Here is a 12,961-nt window from a genome sequence, read left to right as displayed (position 1 = left end):
CCAGGACACTTTGCCACTGCACAATAAAATAAAATTAAAAAGAAAACCCAGCATTGCCACCACCCCAAACTTATGTATAGAGAAAGATGAGAGTGTATTTTTTTTTTTTTCTTCAGTAAATACAGGAAGTTGTTATCAACACTTTTGATTTTAAAATGAGCAAAATCAGATAGACTTTGTTTGCTGAATGCTTCTTTTGAGCTATTTGGCATATATTCAAAAGCTAATTTGTGAAATTGCCAGCACTGTTTTGTTTTGGAAGACATATCTGTCCAAAGCTAAGAATGCTGTGAAACACAAAAGAGGCAGGCTGCTTTCAAACTGCTGTAAAATTTTTTTTGTCTGCTTATTTGTTTATTTTAATCATAATTTCAGTCAGTACAATACATCTAGTCAGTAGACAGTATAGACACAAATGAGATGGCCTGTTATTAGTTAAAATGTTTGTAATTGGAAGTTATAGATTTTTCGTGCCTCATTTATCAAGGAAATCAATGATTTGGACCTTATTTTTCATGTTCAGATTTTCAAACAGATTAATGGTTATGAATTAATTTCTAAAACCTTTTTGTAGATGTTTGTTTAATACTCAAGCTTCAGAAAACTTGATCAAGTAGTAGTTTTTAAGGTCTGTACTTGGAAAATCAGGACCTGAAGTAACTAAATATAACTGTAACCACAGATGGAATCATTACTGTGCATTTAACTTTGCATTGGAATAAATCATCTTATGGGTCCCAAAATGCGCTGCAACTGCATAAGACAACACGGTGACAAATCTAGTTTCCATGTATCTTTCACATTCTCACAAACTGGCTAATTAGTACTTGGAGCCATAGTATTTCTTCTGAAAGACTGTGAACAGAAAAGTCCTTTCCAGTTAAGCACGAAATTGAAGAAAAAAATGTCAGGGAATTGTTTTTCTCCAAAATTCTATTGGAGAATAATAGATGGTTCCGTGGTGTGCTGGATACAATGGATATTTTGAAGCAAATGTGAGGGATTGATTTTAGTTTGTTTGTTTTCAATAGAGAACAAACACTCATTAATTTCAATTCAATATAGCCCTTGTTGAGGCTTTTTCCTGGTAGTTAGGAAAATCCTGAATTAAAAGTAGGAACTGTAGTAATAGCTTCTATGAAAGTATGAAATTGATTGTAGTATTCTTAACACTTTATGTAGTTTATTGATCACTTACCATTATCTTTTCCCTGCTGTTCACATTCCCACACTTTTAATCCTTTCACTAGTATTTATGAGTGATTATTACCAAGTATCTCAGTCATATATAAATAATACTTGGAAAAAGTGGCTTAAGCTGAATTCCCAACAGTTGATCATTTTTTCTTGCCGCCAGCTTACACCTCTTAAGTTAAAAAAAGGTCCTGTTTAATATATGTGAAGATAGCTACTTATTGATTACAATGTCACCAGACTGGTGTGAATATAAGAGATTTTTCTGTAACTATGGAGATTTACTGCAGATACACTAATAGGAATATTTTGTATTCCGACATTTTGAACAGTATTTCATGTGGGAATTTACCTTTCAGGCCAAGGTTTGGGTGTAAGCTGGAATTCTACACTTCTAACCAAAATTTTGAGTAGCCCCTAGAAACAGGCAGTGAAGCCGTGGCAGAGCAGAAATACAGATGTTCAGGTGTGGAGGAGTTTGCCCATAGGGAGAAGTGCTGCTTTCTGTTCAAAATAAGTGTAGTAATTGTCCATGTGAACAGAAGACTTCCTAGCTGCACTTCACTCGTGAAAGACAAGGATCCCGATTGCTAGCAGTTTACTGGAATATTTATAGAACAACTGAGAGAGATAAGGTAAACACAGCGAGTGGACATGTGTTAAAGTATTGAAATCACTTTCATGCTTTGTACTTTGCAAGTTAGCCTGAACAAAAAGTTTATTAGAAAAGAATTTACCTAATCTTTGAAAAGCCCTTACTTACAGCCTATGAGCAGTTTTGCAGTTGATGGAGGAAGTGAGCACCTAATTGAATCACAGCAGAACAAAGCTTTTCCCCCCTGCTGTTTTTTCATTTAACTCCTAGTTGGTAATGCATCACATCTTTTCATGTGGCAGATGGGCATGTCAGTGTCTTGCTTTGTGAGGTGAAGTAGTAAAACTGGCATTTGCCTCTCGTCTTTACAGTGTAGAAAGTGGAGGTGACAGCGCTTGGAAGAAGTTTTTGCAAGTGGTAATATATTTTCAAGCAGCAGAAGCAAACATTTGCAGATAACAGATTGGTGTTAACCATGCACAGCTTGTTGAATGCTGGGTACTAGTAACTGGTGGAATTAGTACTTGTGGGTTTGTGAAGCATTCTTTGCCTGATGATTCTGTAATTAGTGTAAATGTAGTTTTAAGTGTTGTTTCAAGTAAAAATTACTTTTTTATTCTCAAAAGAGTTTCTCTGGGTGACATAGAAACGAAGTTAAAATTGCAATTTAAGACCTTTCTACCTGAAATGGAACGTGTACACAGCTGTTGCATTCATTTCCACATACCTGTTTAGTACTTGGATATAGATGTAGCAACTAGTTATACTTTGTGTGCCGTAATTCAAGGCCTGGCTGTTGCTCTCTTGTCTGTTTTTTGTGCACAGTGTTCACAGAAATGTGCAATACATCTAAGAGCACCTCATTCTCTCCAGCTGATGTTTGATGTTAGCTTCTGTTGAAGCTAGAGCATCCTAGAGTTCATGCAGTTCTGCTGAGAGCTAGGAGGTCTCTTTGTGTAGATGTCCTGGAAATACTTGATGTTTATTCAGGGCTAACTGTTCCATTCATTTAACTTTTCAGGCATTGACTATTATGTACACAACTGGACAACAGCATAGGTGATGGAAGTGCAAGTGTGCTTCCATATTCTGCTTCACCTCCATTTCTGTCTCGGGAAAGGGATTGGCAACCTGTGCAACCTGTAGCCCTATACAAAACAGACTTTGGGATTTCTTTTCTTTTTTTATAACACTAAAAACGTGAGAAAATAAGGCAAGTCGGTCTCTTTGTAATCTATGCTTTCTTTCATCTAAATTTGCAAAATTACTTGAAGAAAATAGAGTTGTGCCCCAGTGTATATTTGAAATATGATTTAAACTGCAAACCAAAAAGTAGTGACAAAGAAACTGGCTGATACAATTCAAGGAAAATGCTTATTCTTCAGACCTGTAAATACTTCAAGAATTCTTGAGTAAAGCTAGCTAAATACCTGCATACCTTCTTCCAGGTCTGAGATTTTAATTTATTTGTCCAAAAGGATGTTATTTAGAAAATCAGAAATGTGTGTTTGAAGTTTTCAGGAGACCAAACTTGTGAACCTTTATATCAAGGAGTTAGTTGTGGATATATGTAAATTAAAGTAGACAAGAGACAACTGCTGACATTCTTTTTCTGTGGCTATTTGAATTGACTGCATAGTAGTCATGGAGTAATTGAGAATTGTACTGTTAACAGTTCAGCATCTGTTATTCCATGTGTATAAATAGATGTGTTATTCACCAGGAATGCATCTTCCAACGTGAATATCTGTCCTGGAGGTTCTTTGTTTTGCTCAGGCTGTAACCCCCCTGGATGTGTGTTTAACTCACCAGGTATCTGAGGCAAAGCCTTTCTTAAGGCAGATGTCAGAGCAAGTAGAGAAGGATTAAGAGGATATAGCAAGGGGGAAGTTTTGCCTATGGGACCTATGTGTCACTGCCATTGCTATTTTTCCAGCGAACCTGTTTTGCCAGTGCTACATAATATTGAAATCCTGAAATCATCAGATGTGGTTCTCCCATTACTGACAGCATGGAAACATTGAACCAGTCTACAGGAGCTATCAGAGAGATTTTAAAGTAATCATTCTTGAATGCTGAATTCCTTCTTATCTCTAATGCTTGTGAGCTTTTTTTGTCTTACGACAGCAATCATCATTAATGTTTGTCTTGTCAATTTGTGTGTTTTTCTACTCTCTGTGTTAACACTTTTTTGTATGTTTTAATTCAGACTTGTGCATATGTCCACACTTAAAATACTGGAACTATATATAAATTTGAGTTTGACTAGAAGGTCTTTTCCCATTTCAGGGAAAGGTGAGGTTAGAAGCTGACTGTTCGAAACCTTTGAATTAAGTGTTCTGTTTTCTAGGGTATCTAATATTTTATTTAAAATAACTCCACCGTCTAATTTAGGTGCAATGTTTGCTTTGTGCGTGTGTGAAAACTTGCTGAAATTGGAAGTTGCCGAAAGTTGTAAACTGCAACTGAATTTGCATTATGATACATTTTGCAATGTTGTCACTTAAAACAAGAAAACTTCTTTTTTCTTGTATGGAAGTTGAATGGAATTACAAACAGTCTTAAAGTAGAGGAATAAATAACATTTTGTGAATATTTCTTTTTAGTAATTTCCAAGTTGTCTTATACCTTTGCATATGTGTGGGATTTGCCTGACAGTAGCCTTCAGTCTACACAAACATTGAAAAATAGTATAACTGGTTTTTAAAATTATGTTTCATTATTTTAGGATAAAAGATCTTGCAGACGCTCTAGAAGAAGGAGGCTGTGATCTTGAAACTGTGAGAAACATCATTCAAGGGAGGCAACTGCCTGCTGATCTAAGGGCCAAAGTCTGGAAGGTAAATATGAGCTTAAATCAAGAAGCAGGAAATACTTGAAGCAATGTTTCAGTTGAGGTAAAAGATTTAATTGCCAGGCATCTCTACAGAAGAGATGTTGTGCTGGAATTTTAATATGCATCTATGTTGATTCAATTTAAGAATAGTTCTCTAGTTGAACAACTGCAAAAAGACACTAAAATATTTAGAGGGCTCTCTATTTTTGTTTTCAGATTGCTCTTAATGTTGTAGGAAAGGGGGACAGCCTAGCATCCTGGGATGGTTCCTTAGACCTACCCGAACAGAGTATAATTCATAAGGATTGCCAAGAGCTGATTGGTAAGTTCTGTCACGTTTAGATCATCAGTTTGAAAACTTCTGTATTCTCAGTTGTTTTAAGACTTTTTTCAATTAAATTATCTGATTGATGTTTACATTTTGGAGGAAGATGAAAGAGCAGATAAAAATCAGTAAGCAATTATAAGAAAATAATAATATCTTGCCTGTACACAGACTTTGGGGAGGGATGACATCGTGGGAGTTTAAAGTACTAGTTTGTAAATGATAGCTTGCATAGCCAGAAAGGTTTGTGGGATGAAAAAATGGTAATTATTTTCCAAGCTCCATCTTTTAAAGCAGATATTCTTTGCATAGTGTCCTTCAAGTTTTTGTTTGTGGAAGGCCTGGTTCTTAATCTAAAAACCAAGCATGAAAATGCATACAACATTTGAGAGAAGAAATATATTAAACATTTTGGACGTCAAAAACTATTTTAAAGAAAGATACTTTTTAATAGCATTTTCAGTGAACATGAAAGGCTGTGTTTGTGCAAGCAAGATGCTGCCAGGACAAAGGAAATAATACTCTGGTATGTTTGCAAGGAGCTGCCTCAGAATGTGCTTGGCAGCTCATCACAGAACTGGTCAAACCCCTGACGTGATGCAACAACACTGATATCACTGATCACTTGATGGAATCAATGCTGACTCATAAGTCAGGATGCATCTCATTACTTCAATAAGACAATCTTCTAATTTATTACCTATCACTTTATTTATTCTTGTGCAATTGAAAGTTGAGGCAGAGGAAGGAGTTGGTGCATGCATACATACCTGCCATTTCTGAAATGCAGTTCTACACTTTCTAGCCCTTAAGTCTACTAGGACTTATTTTCCTTCTCTCTGTCCTGTAAAGGGAAGAGATGGGAGTGGAATCCCCACTCTCTCATTTAATCACAGGCTCTCTTCAGGAAGATGCAAAATATCCTGGTTATATTCATAACATAGAAAATTAAACCCTTTGGTTTCTTATAGTTCTCTTTTTGTATTTATTGGCAAATATTTTGTGATATGTAAGGATTTAAACTGGTAAGGGGAACAAATGTAAAGTTACTTCAGAAAGAATGTTATATGGACACTTCATTTTTTTGTTGGATTAAATGTTTCTATTTCAGTGTTTTAGCAAAGCAAGTAGTCTCCAAATTTAAAGTATATTCTCAGTTGGCATGTGAGTTTTATGTATTGTTTCATTTTTCTGAGAGGTAGAGAGAAGGAATGCCAAATACTGACTGATCTTGACGGGAAAGTGTTAAAGACTTTGGTAATAAAAAAAATTATTAACAGTAATGAGGCTCGTGGTCTTCTTGTAACTGAGGGGGAAAGATGTTTCCTAGAAATTTAATGCCACTATGTTAATGTTGTGTGTACAGATCGCTTTCCCGCATCTTGGACATAAAAGAATATGACTTAAAGCGTAATGCTCAAATTTAAGCCTGTAAGCCTAGCTGATCTAAAACTTCTGATTGGGATAAATTTGCATGTCAGTCAGCTTTTGAGGAATTGAAGGTATGCGTTGTGGGTTGATCTATGTTGAAATTCAGATAAATTTGTTGTAGAGTTGAGCCTAAGTTGTGTGCTGAGCACATCAAATAGGAGTAGAAGAGCAGCATTCTGTGCCTTGAAAGAATCTGCCTCTTTCTTTCATACACATCCTGGAAACCCCAAACTTCTTTCATCCTGTTGTGGTGTTTAAATGATATTTAAATGTCTTATCCTACTGGGTTTATAAAATTACTTATATTTTGATACCTTTTTAAATGCCTTTCTGTAAGAATTTAATCCAAGTAGCCAGCTTTTTGTGTGTCTGATTTTGTTGTTTTTTTTCCCTGTTCAGTCCCTATTGGTACAATTCTGCTATGAAATAATCTCATACAATTTCTCTGAAAAGCCCTTAACACAGTTTATATTACTGTGCCTGTTTCAGACCAGTTGTCGGTGCCAGAAGAAGAGAAGTCAGTATTAATTTTGGATATTGAGTCTGTTATTACTTTTTATTGTAAATCACGCAATGTTAAATACAGTTCTTGCCTCGGCTGGATGCATCTGCTCAAACCTCTGGTGCACCTTCATTTGCCCCGCAGTGATTTGTACAACTGCTTCTATGCTATCATGAATAAATTCATTCCAAGGTAAAGCACTTTCTTTTCCATATGTGCTGGTTTTTTGGCAGCAGGAGTATTCTCTGAAAGATGTACATGTTGGTTTTGGCTATTTGTAGCCATGTTGTCAGATTCTTTCATATGATCATAAATTTCAGTGCCAGTTGGTTTGAAATCCAGGAGATGATTGTGTCGGTTTAAGATGCACAGTTAGCCTGTGACTGATCTAGACTCAATATGCCTTTTAAAGAACTGTCCTTTCATGCAATATCAAAAACATTTGCTTACGAACTAATTCACATAGGTTATGTGAAAGTGGTTTTTGGTTCCCTTTCCTAGCATTTTTGGTATCTAAAATACTTCTAACCCTTCAGAAGCAGTAATTCATAGGCACTAATTAAGGCTCAAAATCTCTTAACAAGTAGTTGATATTTTCCCTATGTTCTATTGAGTTGTGTTTAAAATTTATTATTTTTAAATTGCTAGATATTTTTAATGACAAATACTAAATTTGAGTTTTTCATGCTGTTAACGAAGGTGCTCTCACTAAAATGAGTTCTTGTGTATGTTGGAGCACCATGATACTTCAGCTAGGCTGGATAGTCTGTAATTAAAGATCTTACTCTGATTGCCTGGAGGGGATATTCCAGCCTGGCTGATGGATATGTGCCCAAAATATGAAAAATGCATGTTTGCTGTAACAGCAGGAAACATTTATCGGTCCTGTCACTTGACTCAGCTCGTGTCCCTTTCTGCACTGAAACACTCTTGGGCTCTGTGAGCTGTTTGGGGATAGTGGCATTACGGTGCTTTCAGCTGTAGAAGGCTTGCAGAGTATCTGGTATTTGAGCTTCTCTGCAGGAATCTAGGTGGTGTTTCAAGGAGATGTAGACTGTTTCCTGCTTTTTCTATCTTCAGTGGGAGAATGAAAGACACAGAAAGGCCATTTATAGTGAAACTCTGCTCCATTGGTACCATACTTTCCTTATTTTGAGATTCAATTCTGTTTTAAATGCTTCTGTATTATATAATCTGTCAAGTATTGACAGTATTTCATTCTGCTGCCTTAATAATTTAGTGGGGGTTTCAGTGTTTGTGGGTTTTTTTGTTGGTTTGATTTGGTTGATTGGTTTTTTGACTCTTGAGGCAAGTTGACTTCAGGATCAGTCCCTGTGAATTAAAAGAGCAGTGTACAGGAAATAATCACATAATCACAGATAGTAAAGAATTGCTACTAAGTCTGAAAACTGCAATATTACAGGGGAGTTTATTATTTTCTTTGCTACTTTTTAGGGATTGTTTTATGAAGGGAAGACCCTTTCATCTATTTAGACTGTTGCTTCAGTACCATGAGCCTGAACTCTGCTCCTTCCTTGATACCAAGAAGATGACTCCAGATTCGTATGCACTCAACTGGGTAATAAAGTGAAAGTAGGGAAACATAATGAAAAATAAATTTCTGTTAAAATTTAAGTACATGGTGCCAGTTTATAGAAGAGTAGTACAAGCAATTAGAGCTACATACATTAAAATACATTGCATGTTTTAATAGAGTGTGGGCTTTTTGTCTTTAGTGTTTAGCATGAGGTATGAGGTCTTGGTAATGTCATATTTCTGTTGTACTGGTTTAGACCTTATTGAGCCACTGATACTAGAAGCTTCTTGGAGTAAGGAAGAATGAGAGCAGCTGACTACTCAAAAAGCAAGAAGCCCTGATGTTAGTTCTGATTGTGGGCAGCTGTATGTTGTAGATATGGGTAAACATCTAACAGGTCTAACAGGTGTTTTAAACCTGAAGTATAAATTGTTTTACAAAGCTCTCTGCTAAGACATGTATGTATGTCTTAGAATTTAGGCACATATATTTTGCAACATTTAAAGCATTTGTCATTTCCTCTTCAAAACTGCCTCAGATTGTGGGTAGTTACAAAGATGCTTTACTTCAGTCATTTTTTATGTGTAGCAGGACTACAACAAAATTTTTGGTTTAATGCTACTACATATATGTAATACAAAATCATGATACTGTGCTTGCACAGGCAAAGTTTGTAATTTAATAGAGAAGGCTTTGACCCATGAACTCTTCTAGGATCTTCTTTCATACTCATTGGCTATGTAAAATTTTTTTCAACTTTGTGTATTTTCAGTTAAAGAAGACTGAAATGAATTATTAAACTGTGAGGTCTGTATTTGGTTTTTTGATTTTATTTTGGTTTGGTTTTTTGGGGGGTTGTTTGTTTGTTTTGTTGTTTGGTTTTTTTTAAGGCTGCTGCCAATTTTAGTATAAAAATGTGTCTAGGAAAGTTTTTCCCCTTTTCAAAATCTGCCTTTTGCGAGTCTCATGAGTCTTCAAAAGTGAAATCAGGTCTTTTTTTGCCACTCAATTTCCATTTTTATTAGAATTTTCCTTAGTAAATACAAAATTCTTTGAAGCTGTTTATTTGATTTTTGGAATCTAATTAGAAAAAGAATCTTCTCTCTGAAAGGTGGTGGTGAAGGAAGTTGGTGTAGCTGCCAGTCCTCAACACCATGCTTCCTCATGTACAATTTTAGGAAAAAATCTTAAATTTCATTTTATATAATGAGATTACAGTAAAATTCCCTTTTTCATCTGTGAAAAATCTCAGTCTGTATAGGTGTATCACTAATATTTAGAAATATATAAGCAACATACAGCGACCTGCCATTGTCATCTTGTTCATGGAAGTTTTGTCTGCAGTTGCATTTCAGTCAGAATTGAATGAAGTTCTTTTTATCTTTTGCCATGAGAATGTACTAGGAAGTGTTGAAATATTCCATGATGGTGTTTTAAAACAGATACCAAGCTTTTGAAAGCTATAGCTGTGTTGATAGAGAATTTGTGTGCATCAGCAAGTTCAGTGAGACCCCAGTGAAGTCAGGTGGTATGCATTTGATTTAGGTGTGATTGTAAACTTATCTGGCATGTATGGGAGGAAGTTCCTACCTTTTATTTGCTTTGAACTTTGTATGTCAGAGAGGATGTATTTTCAATACAGGCAAAGAGTTTCTTAAATGGTAATGAAAATTTTCTGATGCTTGCAAATGTTTAATTACTCAGTCATAAAGCATCGTAATGTAATGCTAAGTAAGTGATGTTGTCAAACTAATGTGCAACCATGTTCAATTAGCCCAATTCTACTGTGAAAAATAAAAATAATTATGTTTGCAGGATCCTTTCAAAGCCCTAATTGCTATGCTATTTGAGTAAATATATTCTCTCATGATTGTCTTGTTGGTATAATTGGTATTTAGCCGTGACTGTGAGCTAAACAGTACTCCAGCTTGATTGTGTTATCTTCAGTTGAATTTGCAAGGCTGACAGTGTACAGCCAACTTTGCCTTCACAGTAGTCATATTTATTCACAGATACTCTGTAGTGTTGTGCATGGTTGGTTTAGAGGTTAGAACCATCCTTCAGTATGCTGTGCAGATGTAGGTTTTATCATAATTTTGTTGGTTTTATTTTCTTTTAGCTATCTTTTATCTCTGTTAAAAATGTGTTTCTGATAAGATTGTTCCTGGTAATTGCTTTTTCTCACATTATTTTCCAAATTTATAGCTTGGAAGCCTCTTCTCATACTACTGTTCAGCTGAAGTCACTCAGGCAATATGGGATGGATATCTACAACAAGCAGATCCATTCTTTATTTATTTCTTAATGTTGATCATCCTTGTCAATGCAAAGTAAGTGTATAGTTAATTCTTTGGGACATTCTTTGCTGACAATGTATTAATCCAGGTTTGTTCATTTTGGTTTTACTGACTTAATCTATGCCTGTGACTTTACTGTTTTCAGAGACGTTATCTTAGCACAAGAATCAGATAAAGAAGAAATGATAAGTAAGTACTTCTCTTACATAGCTGCTAGTGAAATATTTACTGTATACTGTAATCCCCATTTATTACTATTTTTGTTGCTAAAGAGCTAGATTATTTTCATTTGATTTTTCTCATTAATGAATCCCTTCACCCACTAATTCCTTTCTTACTGTTCTTTTGCTGCCCTGTTCTTCACCTTCTTTCCTTATTCCTTTTAGTACTCCCAGACCTAGTTTTATACTTCAGTTTGAAGTACTGGAAACAATCACCAGAAACTGGTCTTTCTAAGACCAAAGCAACAGCTGTCAAATCCTTCTTTAAATCTACTGCACTTGTTGCATTTTCTGGATTTTCTTCATGCACACTTGTTTTGAGCCGGTTTCACTGGTTTTATAGAACATGCATTATATTTCAGTCGAAAATTTAAATAACTCTTGCCTTTGTATTTTTTTTTAACATACATGATAAAATGTAATTCATAGTCTCTAGTAGTTCAAAATGAGAGTACTTGGAATTTTGTGTCTTTGCCACACACTGCAGAACTACACCCTTGGGTTATCCTGGACAGAGAGCAGTGCTACTGATTAAGTACTCATTTTCAAGGATTCTCGTGATGAGACCTCTTCAGAAACATAGCTGACTTAGAATTAGAACTGAAAGCTAAAACTCTACAGAAGTAAAAACATGGTAAAAAATAATTTGCATAGAAGGTTCGAACATCTAGCTAAAAGCATAAGTTTCCTATGGATAAGGAATATTTCCTGGGTCTTCACTTTTCATCTGGAGAGTGGATCAATATTCATGTTTAATCATTACACTAGATTGTTATGCCTTATTAAAAATAAGTTCTTTTAAGATCTGTGTTGCTTGATTTCTGTGTCTGAAATAGTGTTGCATTTATGTTGTTTGTCTGTCTCAGAATTCTTAGAAACATCACCAGCCAATCTCGATTTAGAGGATATAGAAGATCTGTTCTCTTTGGCACAATATTACTGTAGCAAAACTCCGGCTTCCTTCAGGAAGGTAATAACAGTAATTTTGAAATTCTCTTCTTTTTGACAGTGTTTAAGCTCCTGCTGACAATAACTTTGAATATTTCATTGCAATATTCTTTTTTTAAACAGTTTTTTCATGTTGTTACTCTGGTGGAATTTGCTGTTAGGATCTTTGAAAGATAAGGTTAAGTGAAACATATTAGAGAGAAGCTTCCTTGCAATATTCTCGCTTCGTGACTGATAACCTCATTTTCCACAAGAGGTTCTTGTAAGAACTGATGAAGCAAAACTTCATATTAACACAATTGCGTTGTAGTACAATGCACAGCAGTGCTAGCTGTATTTGTAATAACAAAGAGGAAAAAGTCTCTTACTGTAGATAAATCTATTATCACCTGCACTTTTTTTTCAGCTCTTCCTTACTCATGATACTGACTTAGTGAATGAATGAAATAAAAGTATTTGATAGCCATTGCCCTCTGCTTATATGTACTTTCTCTGATGTGTGTAGACAGGTATGGGAGGTTTTTTTGTGGGGAAAAAACAGAACAAACAAGTAAAAACCAAATACCAGGGGCACTTCATCATGTTGGCATGGTATAAATGGAGAGCAAGCATGTTTGTGAATGGAAGTGCAGACCTTGCCATGATTTTCAGAAAGAATTTCACTTGATGATTCGTTACTATGTGGACAGGATACCGATGTGTGGAACTTAATATTTGCGACTTAGTGGATATAGTTTGTTTTAAACTTTCACACGTAAAGACAATGACTTCAGTTAATCTTTGTTTCCTTGCCTTATTAGGACAACCACAGTCTTTTTGGCAGCAGCTTGCTGGGCCTCAAAGATGATGACACAGACTTGAGCCAGGCTCTCTGTCTACCAGTTTCTGTGTCTGAGATTCTGCAAGCAAATCAGCAACAAGGAGTCAGTATACTGAATTAACCTTCCCTCCTAATTTAATAGAAAATATCAAGCACTAACCATTAGTTTTAAATGCTAACAGCACAAATGAGTATTTGCTATTTCAGGAAAAATATTTTTGTCTTGAAGTTTTCTCCCTTGTAAGTGATCTGCTG

The 12,961-nt window shown here is 35.4% G+C and overlaps 1 protein-coding gene across 2 annotated transcripts in view; it reads left to right on the top strand.

The window, feature by feature from the left end:
- The window catches only part of TBC1D23 (TBC1 domain family member 23), a 31,967-nt gene that overhangs the window by 2,315 nt on the left and 16,691 nt on the right, over positions 1 to 12,961 (top strand). For both annotated transcript variants that reach the window (XM_040089096.2, XM_040089079.2), the window contains exons 2-9: positions 4,518 to 4,629; positions 4,842 to 4,947; positions 6,871 to 7,075; positions 8,339 to 8,462; positions 10,626 to 10,750; positions 10,863 to 10,906; positions 11,805 to 11,908; positions 12,687 to 12,809. In XM_040089096.2, coding sequence (XP_039945030.1) covers positions 4,518 to 4,629; positions 4,842 to 4,947; positions 6,871 to 7,075; positions 8,339 to 8,462; positions 10,626 to 10,750; positions 10,863 to 10,906; positions 11,805 to 11,908; positions 12,687 to 12,809 — 943 coding nt within the window. The remainder of the gene's footprint in view (positions 1 to 4,517; positions 4,630 to 4,841; positions 4,948 to 6,870; positions 7,076 to 8,338; positions 8,463 to 10,625; positions 10,751 to 10,862; positions 10,907 to 11,804; positions 11,909 to 12,686; positions 12,810 to 12,961) is intronic.

The sequence above is a fragment of the Hirundo rustica genome, chromosome 2 (assembly GCF_015227805.2).
Source record: "Hirundo rustica isolate bHirRus1 chromosome 2, bHirRus1.pri.v3, whole genome shotgun sequence".
Classification (NCBI taxonomy): Eukaryota; Metazoa; Chordata; class Aves; order Passeriformes; family Hirundinidae; genus Hirundo; species Hirundo rustica.
The sequence above is the reverse complement of the archived record's forward strand: the minus strand, read 5'-3'. Positions and strand labels throughout refer to the sequence as shown.